We start from the raw sequence: 19336 nt of genomic DNA, 5'->3' as shown, positions 1-19336 counted from the left end.
TACAGTGTCTAAGTGTTTACAGCAGGTGATAATGGAATGAACCGAGGCCTTCAGCAACCAGGCGGTCAACCAGATGCTTCTCCATCCATACATGCCTCTGACGCGGGACTTCCCCGGCCCCCGATCTTTTGGGACTGGGGAACCTCACCCTGGAGCGGAATCCCAATAAAAGCCTGTGAATTAATTGATTTGTCTGTCTGGGAAGATTTGTTACGTGCCAGACACCTTGCACAGGCCACAGATGAAATCATTTCAAAGATCTATGGAATTTGTTAACCTCTCAGTTTGGAGCCCTGGCAGCCTTCCTCTCCACCCCTGTGAAATGCTTTTATGACTTTAAAACGTTTCTCAAAGAGGAGGTTTAATTTCTTCATTTCCCTTGATATCCACGGGCTTTGGGTTTTATTATCCCTTTTCAACTAACCAGTGTTATGTTTACTATCCTATCTGTTCTTTGGCTTGTCATTTAGTTTGGCATATTAAATGGACTAGGAGGGAATAAAAAGAGACTAGGAAAAATGATGTCCAAGTAATGGTGTTGGAGGTGTGCACGCACTATTATGAGTTGTTTATTTGCCATTTTTCCATATACCAAATGTTGTTATATTAGTTTTATAGTGAAATATAAATGTGGCCTGAAATTCTGAATCTATTGAAAGGCAAAACAAAAGGAAAAGTTTGCTGAGGCTCCGTTGATTAAGTCCCAACTTGGGGCAGCTGCATCCCATATCCTGGATGCTTGGCTTCAGATCCAGGTCCTTTCTGGGAAGCAAGAGCAATATTTGGACTCCTGCCACACAGTGGAGAGACAGGCTGGGGTTCAGGCTCCTGCTGTAGCCTGGTTCATCCCTGGCTGTTGCAGTCATTTGGGGAATGAAACAGTGAGTGGATGGAAGATTTTTCTCTCTCTATCCCTTCTTCCTTTCCTTGCCCCATATCTCTTTCAAATAAATAAAATTTTTAAAGGAAAAGCTAATCCTTATAGCTGCATAACCTAAAGTATTGACATACAAATGTACTTGTAAAAATGGAGTGTTGGGACATATTCTTTATCTACTGTGTGGTCTTAGGCTAATTAACCAGTCTCTATGTTTCAGCTTCCCAACCTTCATAAAGATACTGATATATTAGTTTATCCAGTGGATTTGTGGATTAGAGACAACAAATATAAATGTTTGGCATGTCATAGGTTTTCAATAAATAATTTTGCTTCTTGAAATTCTTAGTATTTGAATAAGATAGACTCAATTCTTAAATATGGTTGCTCATTAATTTCTGATGGTAAATGCATTTACAGGAAAGTGTTAATCACTTTTTTGTGTGTCTGAGTATTGTGACACACATTGATAAGAGCTGGGAGCTAATTTGCTTATAGCCAGATAATTTTTTAACGTGGATGTACTTAACTTTTCTTGTTTGCAGTTTTTTCTGCTCCTATGTTGAATTACTCTATTTTACTTAGTACAAAAACATTAGTTGTACACTATAAATATAAATTGTATATTGAGCATCCAACTTTTTAGCATACACAGGCAGACAGATAATTCTTTCTAAAAGATTATTTAGGGGCCAGCACTGTGGCATAGAAGGTAGAGGCGCCACGTGCAATGCTGGCATCCCATATGGATGCAGGTTTGAGTCCTGGCTGCTCCACTTCTGAGCTAGCTTTCTGCTAATGCACCTGATAGGGCAGCATAGGTTGCCCAAGTGCTTGCCCCCAAACCCATGTGAGAGACCTAGAGGAGGTTCCTGGTTCTTGGCTATAGATAGGCCTGGCTCCAGATGTTGTGGCAATCTGAGGAGTGAACCAACCACAGGATGGAACATCTTTCTTTCTCTCTCTCTCTAACTCTGCCTTTCAAATAAATAAATTTTAAATAAAAAGATTATTTATTGGGGGTGGAGGAGAAAGATCTGCATCCCTAATTTACTCCCCAAATGCCCACAAGATCTGGGGAGCTCAATCTGGGCCTCCCACATGGTGGCAGGGACCCAACCTCTTGAGCCTCACTTGATGACCTTCATGGCGCACATTACCAGAAAGCGGGAGCTGTGACTCCAGTGACACTCTGATATGGTATGCAAGTGTCCCAAGTGTTTTCTTAACTGCTGTGCCAAACACCTGTCCCAAACAGAGAATTCTTTTACAAAAAAGAGAGCTGGGTAAATAATTATCTCAAGAAGTGTCGTTGGTTTTATGGCTTATTATTACTAGAGATGAAATCTGGTCATGAAACCCACAATGTACTCAATAATCTGGAAAATGTCAGTCTTGAAAATGTCAACCTTAAAAAAACATAAATATTTCATATGGTTCAATCTGCTGTTTTGGTGCTTTGCCATCTGAAACTGCTCTCTAGTGCACACTCCAGCTCAGCATAAAATTGTTCCACTTGATTTAAGAACTTAGTTGACTCTATTTTATTATAAGAATAACAAGCATTAAAAATAGTATATGATTTTCTCAAGACTGTATTAGAGAAATTTTAGATATTTTCTTACCAGTTTTAATTTCATACTAGGTTTCAGAACCTCAGCAGGAAAATTATAAAAATAGTGGTTATTTTAATTAATCCAGGATATTTTCTATGTATTTTCTTTTAGGAACTTTTAAAAGAATACAGAAAATCCCAGATTTATAGGACGTTTGGGGGTGATCACTGATGATCTAAAGCTTTGTTTGAACCATTGAATGCACATCTTTTTGTCATCTGCAACTTGTGTACAGTATAGCTTCTGCAATGAACAATTCACTTGAATTTCATAAATATTTTATCAACATAAAATCACTACAAAAATAGATGGCAGTTATTTATGGTGATTTGTGTGAAATTCTGTCTAGACCTTAATGACGTTAAACATTTTGAAGTATTACAACTTTAATTGTGCATCCAGAATTAGGAAAATATCCAGTATGTTTTGAATATTGGTCCCCACAGTCTTCTGTTGATGGTACTAGGAGGGCAGAAATAACCTAACCAGGCTCTAAAGAGGTGGTGTCTTTGGAAAGAGATTAGAGTGGATTAGGTCTTTAAGGTACAGCCATCATGACTGATCCTCCTTGCTTTATAAGGAGAGATCAAAGGATGACACATGGTAGGCTGCTGCACAGGCTCCCTGTCTCTTCCCATGTGAGTCTCTGCAGTGCCTCAGATCTCTGTCAGCACTAAGGCCAGGGCTAGATGAGGCCCCTGGACCTTGCAACTCCAAAACTTTGAGCCAAAATTAACTCTTTTCTTTATAAAGTTAGTTTGCTTCAAACATTTCCTTATAGTAGTAAAAAGCTACTAGTACAATATCTAAAGATTTAATAGATTATAATATCTATAGATTTAATAGATTAAAAAGTATGTTAACTATGTAGCAATACAGCAATGCAATAAGATCTCAAATGCAACCACCAGAACTGTAGCTTTTATTTGCTAATAGATATTTTAATAAACAGGCTTACTCCATCTGTAAGACCCTGATAATGCCTCTTAGGAAATCATAGAAAAATAAAATACAATAATTAGTCATTTGTACTTTGTACAAAAATCTTATTATGTTGCTCAGCAGGTAGTTTTGCTAAACACCATATTCTTTCAGCAAATAGATGACATATGTAATGCAATTCACCACAAACAATCCCTCATGTTGAGAGCTGAGCATTCTATAACACTATTAACTTGTAAGCATGCCAGCACATGAAAATTTACATGGAACATTGTAATATTATAGTAGATTTTATAAGATGAAAACCATACCACTTTCAAATAATTCTCTACTACTTCACCACTGGAGTAAAGTAGAGAGTAGGTAGGATCACACCCTTTTACTGTGTCTTTCTCTCTACCCTATTGTGATTACAACCCAGAAAAGAGAACTGAGACTGTATAAGGAACCTGAGTGGAAAGCATATACTGAAGCTCTAAGTGCTGATAAAATGCCAAACAGGAAAAAAAAAATGCAATGCTGCACTTCCTTATTCTCATTAGCAGATCTTTCCCTATTTTGTAAGGGTAGATAGGTATAGTGTTAAATCTCTAATTAATGATAAATGGCTTTGTGACAAGTTACAAAGAGATACTTTTTTAAAAAAATCAAATGCAGAAAGGAAAAATATTTCCAGCTGCAGTTTTTCACTAGTCAAATATGGCTCTATGGGGATTAAATATCTCAACCTAGACAGATGTCACCTAGGGATTTTATATAAATGTGCTATTTAGTTTTAAATGAATAAATTCTTTATGACTTGTGCTACAAACATTTTTGAAACTATTATTTTCAGTGTACTGCAACTGTAGACATCATTTGCCATGTAAAATTTGAAGTGTTTAGTCAAATATTGAGTATTATAGACACATATAATCTACTTTTTTGGCTATGCTAGAACAGTAAAAAAAAAAAAAGGAAAGCAATCTCATTACATTATTCACAATTTCATATAAAATTCAAAGAAAAAATATGTATCTTTAAATTCAAACACATTGAGTTACATACAGCCTATCCAGAAATAGAGCACTAAGGACAATTAGAAGATCACATTCTTCCTTCTGGGATAGCGAGGGGCTCAACATACAAAACCACTGTTATTTCCCATGTGTTTCTCTTAAATGACAGGATATTTTTCAATTGAAAACAAAACAAAATAAATTTCTGCTAAAAGATTAGTGCCTGTTTGTCTTCTTAAATTTAGATGGGAACTCAAAAATCTCCAAAATACTGCTTGAGAAAACTAACAGAATAAGTATACTGTATACATCTTTTACAATTAAAGTCATTTTAATTTTCATAGGCTTTGAATTATAGTACAATAGCTACAAAATGTTTCTACATTTTACTCTGTAATAGACAAAAATAAAATGCAAGAAACACCTGCACTATTGAGAAATCTTTACGTAAGCTCTATGTTATGGAAAAGTGGACTCTTCTCAGAGTCCTTAGAAGCAAAGTTTCAGTTCTTCCAATAAGGTGTTTCATATATAAGTACTCATATGTAAGTAGGATGGTACTTCAAAATGTTTGCAGAAAAATAGATTTAAAAGTCTAGGGGTGGGTATTTGGTATAGCGGTTAAGATGCAATTTGTAATGCCTGCTTCTCATATTGTAGTACTTGGGTTTCAGTTCTGGCTCTGCTTCCCATTTCAGCTTCCTGCTAATGTGCAGCCTGAGAGGTAGCAGATGATGGGTCAATTATTTGGGTCCCTGCCATCCAAGTGGAAGACCCTATTTGAGTTCCAGGCTCTTGGCTTCTGCCTGTCCCAACTATGTTGTGTCTATTTGGGTAGTGAACTGGCAGATGTATTTCTCTACTCACCCCCCTCCCCGTGTGTGTCTGTGTGTCAGCCTTTCAAATAAAGTGAAATTGAATAAGCCAAAATTAAAAAAAAAAAGTTTATTTTGGTGCAAAAATTTTGAAATCCATGCATAGTTTTTTCATAATAGAAACTTCCACAAATTCCTAAAGACCCCTAGATACATGAATTTCAAAAATAATTTGCAGGGCCAGCATTGTGGCATGACAGGTTAAGCCACTGCCTGTGATGCCAGCATCCCATTTGGGTGCCAGATAGTGCACTGGCTGTTCCACTTCCAAACCACCTCCCTGCTAATGGCCTGCAAAAGCAGTGGAACATGGCCCAACTGTTTGGGCCCCTGCCACACATGTTGGAGACCCAGATGAAGTTCCTTGCTCCCAGCTTTCACCTGGCCCCAGCCATTCCAGCCATTTGGGGAGTGAACCATCAGATTGAAGATCTCTCTCTCTCTCTCTCTCTCTCTCTCTCTCTCTCCCCTCCTCCACTCTGTAACACTGCCTTTCAAACAAATGAGTAAATAAATCTTAAAAAATAATTTGCACAAAAATAAACCAATATTTTAATTCCATTTTCCATAAAATTTTGAAGTCCCCTCATGTGTGTGTGTGCATGCATATGTGTGTGTGTGTGTGTATTTACTATCCTACTCTTCAACTACTTGTCTATCTCTCATGTAATTGATAATACTTTCCCACCTTCATTTTGACATTTCTCTTATTTTTGGTAAAATAAACCATTCACACACTGATATCCTTATCTTTCATCCACACATCTACCAATCTGTCTGCATATTACACATTGTGCCTTCCCTGTCATTGAGGTTCTATTATCTCTGCTTCTTACACAAACTAACCTCGCTACTATGCTCTGAATCCTTATCCTTCTACCTCTTCAGACCTTTGGTGAATTATGCTCTCCCTTGTATGATCAGATTCCCTCATCTGCCAAGTCATTCTCATTAGTGTATAAATACATGCTAGTATTTTTCACAATAAACAAGACACAAAACTCTTGATTCTCTTTCTTCCTGCAGCTACTGTTCTATTTCTCTTGATCTCATTATTTAAAAGAAAAGCTTGAATTGCTTATAGACACTGTCTGACTTCCTTACATCTCTTCAACAATACTTTAGTCAGGCTTCAACTTCACTGTTGTGTAAAAACTGTCCTCGTCAAAATCTTCAATAACTTTCATGTTGCCAAATCCAATGACCTTTGTTTTGTTTGTAAACTTGACATCTCAGAAACATTTAATCCAGATGACCAATCTCATTTCTTTTTCCCTCTGCCTTACTCTACATCTTCCGTTTCCTCTGTTGGCTTTTAAGTTCTCTGCCCAACTTTTAAACATTGGAATGCCCTGGAGCTTAATCCAAGACTACATCCATATCTACAGCTTTTTCCTAGGTGATTTCAAAAGCTTAAATATCATGAATATACTGATGATTTCCAAATCTAAATTGTGACTTCTGACTGTTCCTTGAAACTCTCATATACAACTTTCTAGTTGATATTCCTATGTGAATAGCTAAGAGACATCTCAAGCATTTTGTCACTAAAACCAGAATCTTGATTTTTCCCTCTAAACCTACATCATGGAACCCATTGTTTAGCCCCTCAAAAGAATTTATCTTTGGCTTTTCTCTCTTCATCCTCCATCCACAATCTAGTAGTCTCATTCATGTCCTTTCATTCCATGTTCTTTTTGCCTCACTATTGTGCACTGAAAACACTGTTATTTCTACTCTCAGACACTTCAAGTCCCTAACTGTTCCCTCTGCCTGAAATGCTGTTCCCCTGAATTTCTCATGGCTGCTGCTTTCATGTTTTTCAGATATCAGTTTAAATGGCATGTTCTTTGAGATTTCCCTCACTATGTAATAGGAAGAAGCACAGCCATGCTATGTAAAATTAATATAATTATCAATCTAACACATCACTGTTTGTTTATTGTGTGTCTTTCCCATTAGAAGGTCAATTCCATAATACAGGGACCTTGCATGTCTCTATTACCATGCATGATCAGTGCTTAGAGCAGGACACTGGTACATGGTGATGATCTGTAAACATTAGTTGGATGAATGAATGGATTTACATATCAATATATTTTAAGATAAATAAATATATGTACTTATTTTAAAATTTAGTAATTATACAATTTTGGATCAGTATATAGACATGACTTCCTTTGCTTTTTTTAATATTTGCTATATACTATAAAGACGTTAAACTCTGAGTTTTGATGGGACAAATCATAACTTTCTGTTGTTAAATTAGAGACATAACTATTGGATTTATTGGTAGAGTGACCAAGATAATAAAGTGAGGAAAAGGAATATTTTATTTTCTTCAAAAATATTTTTAGAAATTCTGAAGACAATAAGCACCTAATATTAAAATGTAATGGTTTTTACTCTTGTATGAAGTATGCCACTTGGTAAAATTTTAAGAACTGAATAAATAAGCAGCAGTGAAAGGTAACTATAAAGAATACATATATGGTCACTATTTAGAATTCATAACGTTCATTTGAAGATTTCCTTTTAGAGTTTCCATTTGCAAGAAAGTAGAGGAGTTTGCTTTTTTCAGCAGACCAATAAGAGAAAAAAGAAGAATAGCCGCAAAAAGAGTAACTTACAGCAACTGGTTTCAAGTTCATCGTGAATTGGAAATTTATAAGCATTGTGATACTGAATGGAAACATAAGATATACAGTGGCTCCATTTTTAAAACAACTGGAAAGAGAAAGCAATCTTCTTGAAATAAAACAACATTTAGAGATCAAAGGATATCACATAAAATTAGTATGTAGTTACCATTTTTTTAAACATGGAAGACTGCAAAATTTATATAACTACTTAAAAGCATAGATTGATGTTAAAAGATAATCCTTTCAATTCAGTTCCTTTTTGCATCTATTTATTGTGTTTTAAATTTATTAATAGAAGAAAAAACCTCTTAATTATCAATGGGATAATTATTATGTGTACAGTACTCAGCCCATCATTCAGTGCATTTTTTGCAAATTTTCTTTTATGCCAAAAATAAGAAATAGTATTATGAAAACATTAAGAATTATGATTAACTGGTCTATTTTTTTTTTTTTATTTTTTGACAGGCAGAGTGGACAGTGAGAGAGAGACAGAGAGAAAGGTCTTCCTTTGCCGTTGGTTCACCCTCCAATGGCCGCCGCGGCTGGCACGCTGTGCTGATCTGATGGCAGGAGCCAGGTACTTATCCTGGTCTCCCATGGGGTGCAGGGCCCAAGGACTTGGGCCATCCTCCACTGCACTCCCTGGCCACAGCAGAGAGCTGGCCTGGAAGAGGGGCAACCGGGACAGAATCTGGCGCCCCGACCAGGCCTAGAACCTGGTGTGCCGGCACCGCAAGGCGGAGGATTAGCCTAGTGAGCTGTGGCGCCGGCCGATTAACTGGTCTATTAAAATTAAAAAAAAATTTTTTTTCTATTTTTGATAATTTTGATGATTCCTTTCTGATTTTATAAATCAATTGATATTTTAACAAGTATTAATAGATTTATTAGTATTCCCATGCTCAAAATACATTTTAGCCTTAAAATTACCAGTAAGAATAATATGTCATACATTTTATTCATTCTTTTCTAGTAATTTTTGTGTTTTCTTAAAATAAGATAAGAATTTTAACAGAAACTCCTCTTTGTATTACATTTTAATCTTTTCCTCAATTTTAACAGAACCTGATCTGTTGCCATGTTCAACATTCATGCTTTCTCTTTCTGATTTTTCAAAAATGAAGTTATGACAACTGTTCTAATTAACATTTTAGGAACAGGAAACATAGACTGTTAGTAACAATTAATCCTTCAAAATTCAAAATTCAACTCTTGAAGTGTGCACTGCAAAGAAAGTTAAATTAAGTATATTTTGTGAAAAATGTCCTGAAGACATTTATGTCCTGCATATATTCATGTTTTAAATGTTACAGTTGAATATGAAGTGTTATTCACAAAACGATTAATAACATACTAGAAGTCAAGCACAGATAGTAATCTTTAAAATCAATGCATCTCATATTTCTTAGAACTGCTCATGTTATTATGCTCTACCCACCCTCAAATACCTCCTTAATTTTTTTACTGTTGGAGGTGTAAAAAACTTGAAAATATATGAAACCTCCATTTTTTTGTAAGAATAAAATGAGATTTTTGCATAGTATGTATATATTAATACAAGTTTCTTTGAAGGCATATATATGGCCTGAAAGAAAACATTAAAATAAATTAAAAACTCCAATGACAAACATTTATACATATTAAATCTTACTTTCCATGCAGGGCAGAAATTTTAAAAAACCTTAGTTGTTATTTATTATAGTACCACCTATGATATTCAGAGTCGTCTTAAAGATACTTGGAGAATATGGCAATAATAGCTCTAGGTAATATACCAAGGGATATTCAAGCAAGTTAGATTTAACAATGCTTACATCAATCACACTGACAGAAAAATAGCTTGTTCGGTTACAAGTCTGTTAGCAAGCTGAGTGGCCATTGATTTTGTCATAGAGCTGCTGAAGACCACAATTTTAAGCAGATTTACTTTAAAGATTAAAATAATTTATGCGATAAATAAAGCATGCACAGTTAAAAGAAAAATGTCATTATGACTTTAACAATGATATTAACTAGGTAGATAAAAATTCTAAAGAGAGCAAAAGTTACTACATAGTATGAAAAAGAGAGTTAAAAGAGTTAATTATATTCTGGCTTCTCTCTGATTTAGTAAGTGAAGATTTACTTAAATAAAATTTTTACAGAATACAGTTCATTCTACAAATAAGTAAGTATAGAAGAGAGGCCTTTAATTATGAAATCAATCAAGGAGACTTTTTAAATTTAGTAAAGATCTTGAGAATCATTTTTACTCATGTTTACAAATTAGCATAATTTACTCCATCATTGTGATTTTTAAAAATTTAATGACATTGGCTCTTTCTAGAACAGAAGTAAAGTAAGACTGCTCTAAAGATGATGATCAATAAATGTGGAAGTGCTGTAGAGAAATGTTTGATGATTGCTTGTCAGGTAAGTTTGTATTTAAGTCATGAAAACAAGGATATCTATCTTCAAAGTAATAATATATAAATATTCAATTTGAATGAAATATATTAAAAGGATGATTCTTTTATCCTTAGAGTTTTCTTTATGGTAATATATAATTCTGGGATAAAGATAGTTCTCTCTTCAGCAAGAGGTAATGTTAAGGAGACTCTGATGCTAACTATATAAGGATCCTGAAGTAGGTTGTCTTCACTTTGTTATTTAGTAGAGAACTGAAAAGCCACATCTCAGTAATTCTTATTTATTGAGTAGATAGTTTATTGTTTAACCAAAAGTACATTTATTATGATAAATTACAGACAGCTAGAGACTGCAAATGATTGAGAAATATGCATAATGACAGAGTTTCGCTTAGAAGAATATTTCACTAATTCAAAAATTTTTCTAACCTTAAACTAGTGTAGACATTCTGTCATTAGACAGAATGGGGGGCTGGTGTTCTGCCTACTGGTTAAGATGCCTGTGTACCATACTGGAGTTCCTGGGATTGTTACCTAGCTCCATCTCCCTACTCTAGCTTTGTGCTAATACAGACCCTAGGAAGCAACAGTTATAGCTCAAATAATCAAGTTCTTGGATTGGGTTCCCAGATCTTGACTTCTGCTTTGCTCAGGCTTGGCTGTTGGGGGCATCTGGGTAGTGAACCTGCAGATGGGGGTTCTGTTTCTGTCTTTCTGCCTCTCAAAAAGAGTAGAAACCATATCTTTATATTACATGTAAGGGCTTTTTTTCATCCTCATCTGTTAGGTAATATTTTAATTTATATATTATAATTATATATTATAATTTATATATATAATTATATATATATATATATATATATATATATATATATATACACACACACACTATTTTGAGAGAGAGAGAGACAGAGACAGCTTCCCATCCACTGATTCATTCCCAAATGTCAACCAGCTCAGGCTGAGCTGGGTCAAAACCAGGAACTGGGAACTCAATCTAGGTCTCTCACAGGGGTGGCAGGGACACAAGTATTTGGGCTATCACTACTTCCTCTTAGGATCTGCATTAACCTGAAGGTGGAGTCAGGGACAAGAGCCAGGTATCTAACCCAGATAATTAGATTTGGGATGAAACATCTTAACCCTTAAGCTAAAATCTGCCCTTCGGTAATAGTACTTTACTGCCTTTGTTAGAGGGTAGTAGGAGTCTCCTTTGAGATTTTGTGTAAACAAAAAGTTTTCTTAATGAAGTAGAGATTTGTTACTCTGAATAACAAGTTCGGAAATCTAGCAAGAACTTCGCTTTGTTTAGAAGCAAATATGACTCACTGGGAAAATACAAAAATATAGTAAACTAGAGGTGACTTGATATCATTATGAGAGAAATAAACTTGTAGTTGCCCTATTTTTTTTTTTCTGAAAGGTAAAGTTTATCCATTTAGTAGCACTTGCCTCCTTTAATAACTGAAAAGTTTTCTTAATTTTCTCTTTCATTTTAAATGCAGTAATTATGAGTCAACACTGGAAAATCAAAGCTAGAGCTTTCATAGATATTCTGAAATCTTAAAAAAAGCAAGCACCAACCAAACTAAAACCCCTTAACGGAAAAGAAACTTTCAATTAAGATATAAATACTCTCAATAATTTGTTCTAATGATGATTTGAATCTAATTATTAGTAAGAAAAAGAGAATTAGAGCTGTACCTTGATGATCTTTACCTTTTTTTCTGAATTACCTGGTCATTTTCCCCACAAGACATGTTTATTATGTCACATTCCTTATAACATAAAACTAAATTTTTATTCTAAGAAACCTTTGAAACACCCAATACTGAGCTTTTTAAGGGAATAACAAGGGAAATGTAGAGCTTTTACTTTTACGCTGTTCAATGTAAGATTTTTCTTTTCCTTAATTTCAGTTATATGTTAGCTCCAGTAATGAGTAATCGTTTCTTTCCCTGGTTAAGTGGATCATGTTTGAAAGGATTTTATGCAACCAATGCATTCATAATTATTATGACATTTAGTTGGGCCAGTGAGTTAGCTTGGAGGCCAAGAAATTAATGCCTGATGGTTTCTAATGGAGTGCACCTTTGAGGTAGTTTGTACACATAGTAACGGTGATGTTTGGCATCAAACAATAAAAAATGAAAAAAATAAAAAAAAATCTGATACTTGATGAGATTCAACTGTTTATAAGAGAGGTTGTCTTAGAGAACCCAGAAAACATGCTCCCCTCTACCAGATGGAGCCTGAGGAGTTTGGAAATAATTTTTGGAGAATTTGAGGTCCAAAATATTTCTTTCTGTAGGGGACTGCAAATTCAACTCACATTGAACAAGTATTTATTTATTTACTTACTATGTAAAGAGCTAACCCCCATTGACATGGCAACCATAACAAACAGAAAATAGGCATTGATCTCTAAACTTTAACCTTGAAAATTACCTGAAGGCAAAGCTAGTGGTGTGAAACTCATTTTCAAGGTAAAATTTTGTGCGTTTAGGAGACACTGCATACTCATTAGTTAAATTGAGCTAAATAAAATTCATACTGCTTTTGCTGAACATTATGAAGACTGAAAAATTGTTGTAAAAGTTAATCATAAAAACTCAGGTAGGTGACTTCAGTGCCTAATGCACTCCTCTATGTCTTGAAATCTTCACATAAAAAGAATTAAAAAAATTTAAAAGGAATATGTTGTAATTTGAGTATCTTCTAATTCATGGCACTTGAGATTAAAAAAGTTAAGGTAACTGTATTAAAGAAAGTGACGCATCTGCTTTAAATTTCTTTGCTGTATAAAGACATGAATACCACCTGTGAATTAATAATAATGGCTTTTAACTCATAACCCTAATTTCTTTTCAATTAATCATAATCTTCTTTATCTCAAGCTGTAAAAAAGGATCATAATCATGAATTTTGAAATTATTTTCCTAAGTACTTCATTCTAATAAGGAAAAGCCAGTCTGTGCCCTCTGTTAGTGTAAATGCTCCCACTTATGTGGTAGGAGTCCTAAAAGTGAAGGCCAGTTTTTGTAACCTTTTCTTTCTCAGCCTCTTCCATGGAGATCTATGAAGTCTTTTTAGATTTGCTATGCTGTCTTTCTTAATATGGATAGGGATGAATAATACAAGCTGATAAAAGGGAAAAAATAGAATGGGGGAATACAAGAGCAATGCACAGAGGGACTGAGAAAGACAACCTTGGAAAATTTAATAAAGGAATAGGGAAAAAAAGACCTAGCACTGGGAAAAATATTGAGATGAGAAATTTAATTGATTTTTTGTAGAACAGAAATTTGGTAGGGGAAGTTACCAACATAGATTTTTGGGAAATGTGTTTGGGTGATATGTAATGTAATTCATTCTTCACCAGCCCTTCGAAGACAAGGACTTTGCTATTTTAGAACTGGATAGGGATTTGTTTTCCTTTCATGAGCTGAGATAGCCCTTCCAGCTGTAGCTATAAGACTGTTTAATTCAGGTAATAGTTTGACAGATTTTAAAGAATATCACAGAGTGAAATAAGAAACGCTTTTTTTTTTTTTATTATGGCATGTATAGCTTATTTATCAAAAGCTATAACTGCAAAAATAGTGCTGGAATTCAGGGCTGTGGCATAGTGCTGCCATGGCAGCATCCCATATGGGTGCTGGTTCAAGTCCTGGCTGTTCCTCTTCCATTCAGCTCCCTGCTAATGGTCTGGGAGAGCAGTGGAAAAAGGGCCGAATTCTTGGGCCCCTGTCACCCATGTGGGAGACCCAGATGAAGCTCCTGGATTCATCCTGGCTAAGTCCTGGCTGTTGTGGTCATCTGGGGAGTGAACCAGAAGGTGGAAGATATCTCTCTCTTTCTCCTCCCCCTATCCCCCGCTAACACTGACTTTGAAATAAATAAATCTTTAAAAAAATTCCAAATGAATTTGGTATTTTAACCGTTAATACTTCTGGACATTATAATGCCTGAGATCATTAGATCCATGACTGACGGGCAGTAAAAAATTGTTATTCTTATATTTTAATGTTTCTGTTTAATTTTGCACACATATTTCATCCTTACTCTGACCATGATGAGGTTCAAAATTACACCGAAGATTATCATGCTTACAGTTTTGAAGTGTAGAAATGTAAGTAAAAAGAAATTCTGAGGTCAATATGGAGTGAGAGACAAAGTGAAAAGGAAGTTTTATAATACTATAAAAGATAGAAGGAAAGGAAAAGAAAGAAGTGCAAATTAACCAGATACAGACAAACTCATCAGACTTTTATAAAAGAAATATTCTTAACAGAGATCCATAACCTTGAAATCACAGAATGCCCATCCCATAGAAGTTTGAATACTTTAATAGAATTTATTTCATCAAGGTATACAGATGTTACTGACAGAGTCCTATAGAGGATGTTATTATTCTATTCTTTATTTTTCTAAATACCTTTTTGTTGTATTATAAAAATAAATATATGATTAATAAATTTAATCTGTTTTACATCTGTTATTATTTAATATATATTTGAAGACAAGTAAATATGGAAACTTTATATTTCCTCTAAATGTATCCCGAGTTGTGTAAATGTACCAAGCAAACTACAGACAGTCTATGAGTGATGCATGACCATGCAGGTTGATGGCTAGGAAATGTTGCTAGCTATTTTTGACACACTTAAAAAGTGATGGATTTCCCACTGTTTCCTTTTTTTTTAACTTTAAGAATACTCTAAAGACTTCCTTCTATCTCTATACATTATTTTCAAACAAGAAAATTCAAGTTGTTGTAGACAAAACCAGGAGATAAATAATCAAAATAAATAAGCAAAAAAGAAAGTATGCTGAAGGTTCTAATAGAATCAGATAGTCAACAAAATCTTAAAATAAGAAAAAAGAAAAAATAATACTTCTTTGTATAATGTTACAATCACAAAAATGTTAAGTAGGTAGAAATTTGAGAATGTGGGTAGGGCACCATTATATCTAGATCAGATAAAAAGCTATTTATTAACTACGCATGTTTAGACAACTTGCTGTGTATTTTTTTCTTGCTTAACATATTCTCCTTACTCTTCCACCTCGCACAGCAGTCATTTTTGTGGTTGTAACAATTGACTGATTTTTATAATTGCATTTGTTCATAAGATGGCACTATTTTGATCAGCTGATTCAGCTTCATTCACTGAAAATGTCTTTCTGTTACTAATCTCTGAGATGATTATGACAACACATCCTAGCTGTGTTCGCATTTTGATGTAACTGCATCATGGATCTCAGTTTATACTCACTATATATAGTGAATATGCTCATGTGTAAGATCTGTTTATGCTATCTGTGGTGTATTCATATTTATTTCTTAGAATGTTGAAGAAACACCTCAGTATGCTGATGTAACTCACTTCTGCAAACAAAAGAATTCTTAAACTTGCAAAATGGATCCACATCAGATAGTCAGCTAGATGTGCTTATTTTCTTGGAACATTATACAACTATCATAAAATTCTGCTTAAAATAAATTAAATAAATGTTTTATTTTAAATCTAAGGGTATGATCCTAGACCTTTATTCAAAGCATTTCTTCTGAGAACAATGAATTTTCTCAGTGCTTTGACAATTACTTATGTCAACTTGCCAAGGTGAACCAAGGGAACAGTCATGGGTTTAATTCATGCTTCTTTCTATGAAAGCCATTAGAGTAAGGGACTCACTCCCGGTCTTTCCAGGGATAATCTTAATAAGGTAGTAGAGAAATATACTATAGTTTGTAAAAAATCTGAGGGGAAAAGCCTCTAAACTACCTTCTACTATGAAACATGTAGGGCACTATAAAGGTAATTAAAAAAAATATAGACAAACCTTGGAAGATTTAAAAGCACATTATTTTTCACCCTCTCCCTCCCCAATAACCCTTTTCTTACCATAGTCACAACTAACAAGAATTCACTACATGGAGTCATTGGTCATTTCTGTAAGTAATTCTACCAACATCAGGCACCAACAATTAAATGGTTAAAAAATAAACAACAATACAACCCATAGAGTTGAATATAATTAATTAAAATATAAATATTTATGTCAATTTGGAAGTTACTTGATCACAAAACATGAAAGAAAAGTCAACTATCTCTTTCTCATCTACAATCAAACTCTACATGCATCATTAAGGATGCCACACCTGGACTAATTCCTTCTGGTTAAGACCATGAACACTTCCCAAATACAAGTACTGCTGTACAGAATTACACATCCATGCTGAGTTATCTATCATTGCGTAGTGATAATCTGCAGTGGGCCAGGGTTTCACTTGCAGGTTATTCAGAGAAGACCTATGGAGCATGACTTTAAAATCCAAGTTGGAAGCATAAACATAAAGTATGTGCTTAGAGTCTGAGCAGGACAGCGTGGTTTGTGAAGTGATGTCTGGAGAATCTGAAGAAAGGGTGGAAGAGAGTATATCTTTCTTTCATTTTAGAAATGCTGAGGCACAAAACACAGGTGCAGGTAGTACTTTCATACATGAAATCCTTTCTCCTGTATGTGCATCATGTGTAAACGTAAAGTCTGTATACTGCTGACTATTCGTCTCTGGTGTCCAATGAGTATGACTCCAATTCTCCTAATGTCACTGAGAGAGAGAGAGAGAGAGAAATTAGGTATGGGATATAGAAAATCAACATTTAGATCTATTAAATATGCACTATATCCCATTTTCTAAAAATTGTGTCATTTAGATGTTAAGAGATATAAATAAGCAGTAAGTATATACTTTTTTCCTCATTCTGTATCCACAGAATACATCAAATTAATCTCAAACTTAATTATATGAGAACAAATTTCATATCCAGGTACCTAAGTAATGTTCAAACATTTCATATGCCTAAAGGTATATAATTTAGGTATGCAATAAAATTAGCAAAATGATGATCATATAAGGTAGAAGGTATAATGTGTACTCTATTTAATCTGAAGAAAGTCATAATATTCGACTAGTTGCAATTTCTGTTATGATATAAAAACAACTGAAATTTCATATTTTTCAATTTAATCATCATAGTATGTGGTCTTTTAAACACATACTGGACAGTTTTAGGCAAAGCATAATCTTTGAGACAATACAAAATGGTTGACTTACAAAATAAAAAAAGAAACTCTGAAATGATATAAAACTGTATTACTTTGATGTAAGTACTAGGAATTGGTCATACAATATTGCTATATGGTACAACAATGTTGATGTAAAATCTATGACATGAATAAGAGTCATATGCATTTTAGAAAGCATTTAAATATTTTAAATAGCTATTTGAATTAAATAGATTTTTAAACATAGTAATTAGAAGTATAATGTACAACTTCTACCAGAATGATTGTCAGGAATGATGAGGCAATGACATAGTAGCCATAAGAAACGTATTCTTGATATATCATTTGAATTTATAATCCTTTGGGCAGAGCATCTAGTTACAGTAATAATCGTGACATCACTTACTCAATGCTCATTCTTGAAATCAGATCAAAAGTTGTAAATCCTGCTGCCATGAAGTTATTTTTATATTGTCCCATCTTTATAGAATCCAGCCAGTCACCGACTGTAACAAATAAAGGATATTCGGAAACTTCACCAGGGGACTCTGGCATTCTAGAAGGAAAAGAATCACAAGGACTTTAAAGCCAAATAAAGTAAAAAGTATTCAATTTTTCTTTTTCCTCTTAACAATATTCTGAATTCTTATGTTTTTATCTTCTATTAAAAACATCTCTAAATTTCCATCTTACACAAATTAGTGATTTTAAAAAATGTTTTTATTTACCAAATCAGTTTCTTTTACAAAAGTTAGTTTCTTTTGTCTTTTTCTGCCTTTTCTGACCACTGGGTCTTGGTAGATCCTGGGAAAGCTCACTCCAGCTATCTTTGCTTTTACTTTTGTCTCATGTATAACATTGCATTTAATTGGGGAACAACCCACTCCTCACCTCCATAAGGAGAGTAGCCAGCCACCAACTATTCAAACTTCCACTTTCTGACTCACCACTGAGTTCATGTCCTTTTACCTTTTCCATACTGGCTGAAGCAGTTCTTGTCTTTTTTTTTTTTTTTATGGTGAATTCATTGATTGAGCCTCCATTTATTTTCAAATATTCAAAAACAATGTATTATTTGTGAACAAGTAATTTCTGCTGTCATAGACCTCAGTTGCATGATAAGATTGACATATACCCAAGCTTAGATATTAATAAGACCCAAAAGAAAGCAAAATCAATGCAAGGTTAGATTAATAAGAAAAAGGAATCTAGTATCGATAGCTCTCAAAAGGAGTGATACAGCATCCTTACATTTAGATTTTGTTTTTAGGTCCTAATACAAAGGCCATTGCAATTGTGGGTACTTTTATAATTTTAATATAAAAATACAAATGTGACATTTTAGAAAGACGGGTATACATTGTGTATATTCCTTAATCTACATACATGTTATATATATGAAGTAGTTAGATATGAACTCACATAATAAAGTTTATCAGGTAAGAAAATATGGAATTAAAATTAGAGTAAAAATAACACAGATTAGTATGTTTATGTCATTCTGGAAATAAATTGTATTATTCTCACAAAATATGTGAAAATTAATGTTAAAATGTTTTGCATGTTTAAAAAATATGTGATAAGTGCTTTTATTGTAATCTATGTGTTATAAACTTGCTAGGATAATAAATCTCATTTTAAACTTTTTACATCTTGAGTTCATATTAATTAGTAAAGCAATAAATCTTTTAAAAATACATTTAGTGTTTGAGTAAAATCAGTATTTTCTAAGTAATGAAAAACTTTCTTATTAGAAGTGAAATCAGTGAATTAATTTTATTAGAATATTGAGGGTTAGTTCAACTTTCACCTACTTTGTTTTTAATTTTTCACAAGTGAAAGAATGACAGGATCCATGGCAATTTCAGTAGAGCCATAGTTTTTAACATTTTGATTTGAAA

At 33.9% G+C, this 19336-nt stretch overlaps 1 protein-coding gene and 1 long non-coding RNA gene across 12 annotated transcripts in view; one reads left to right on the top strand and one right to left on the bottom strand.

Moving 5' to 3' along the window:
* The window catches only part of LOC103350570 (uncharacterized), a 50927-nt gene that overhangs the window by 1503 nt on the left and 30088 nt on the right, over window positions 1-19336 (top strand). For all 3 annotated transcript variants that reach the window (XR_011387816.1, XR_011387815.1, XR_007924678.2), the window contains exons 2-3: window positions 10280-10365; window positions 17924-18032. This is a non-coding gene — a long non-coding RNA (uncharacterized lncRNA). The remainder of the gene's footprint in view (window positions 1-10279; window positions 10366-17923; window positions 18033-19336) is intronic.
* EPHA6 (EPH receptor A6) overlaps window positions 14693-19336 on the bottom strand; it is a 1017309-nt gene continuing 1012665 nt past the window's right edge. For all 9 annotated transcript variants that reach the window (XM_017347166.3, XM_051859383.2, XM_051859384.2 and 6 more), the window contains 2 exons: window positions 17842-17991; window positions 14693-16977 (listed from right to left, as the gene is read on the bottom strand). In XM_017347166.3, the coding sequence (XP_017202655.3) occupies window positions 16863-16977; window positions 17842-17991 (265 nt within the window). In that variant the 3' untranslated portion in view covers window positions 14693-16862. The remainder of the gene's footprint in view (window positions 16978-17841; window positions 17992-19336) is intronic.

Source organism: Oryctolagus cuniculus, chromosome 4 (genome assembly GCF_964237555.1).
Source record: "Oryctolagus cuniculus chromosome 4, mOryCun1.1, whole genome shotgun sequence".
NCBI lineage: Eukaryota > Metazoa > Chordata > Mammalia > Lagomorpha > Leporidae > Oryctolagus > Oryctolagus cuniculus.
Note: the sequence above shows the minus strand (reverse complement) of the source record. Positions and strands in the feature narration are given on the sequence as shown.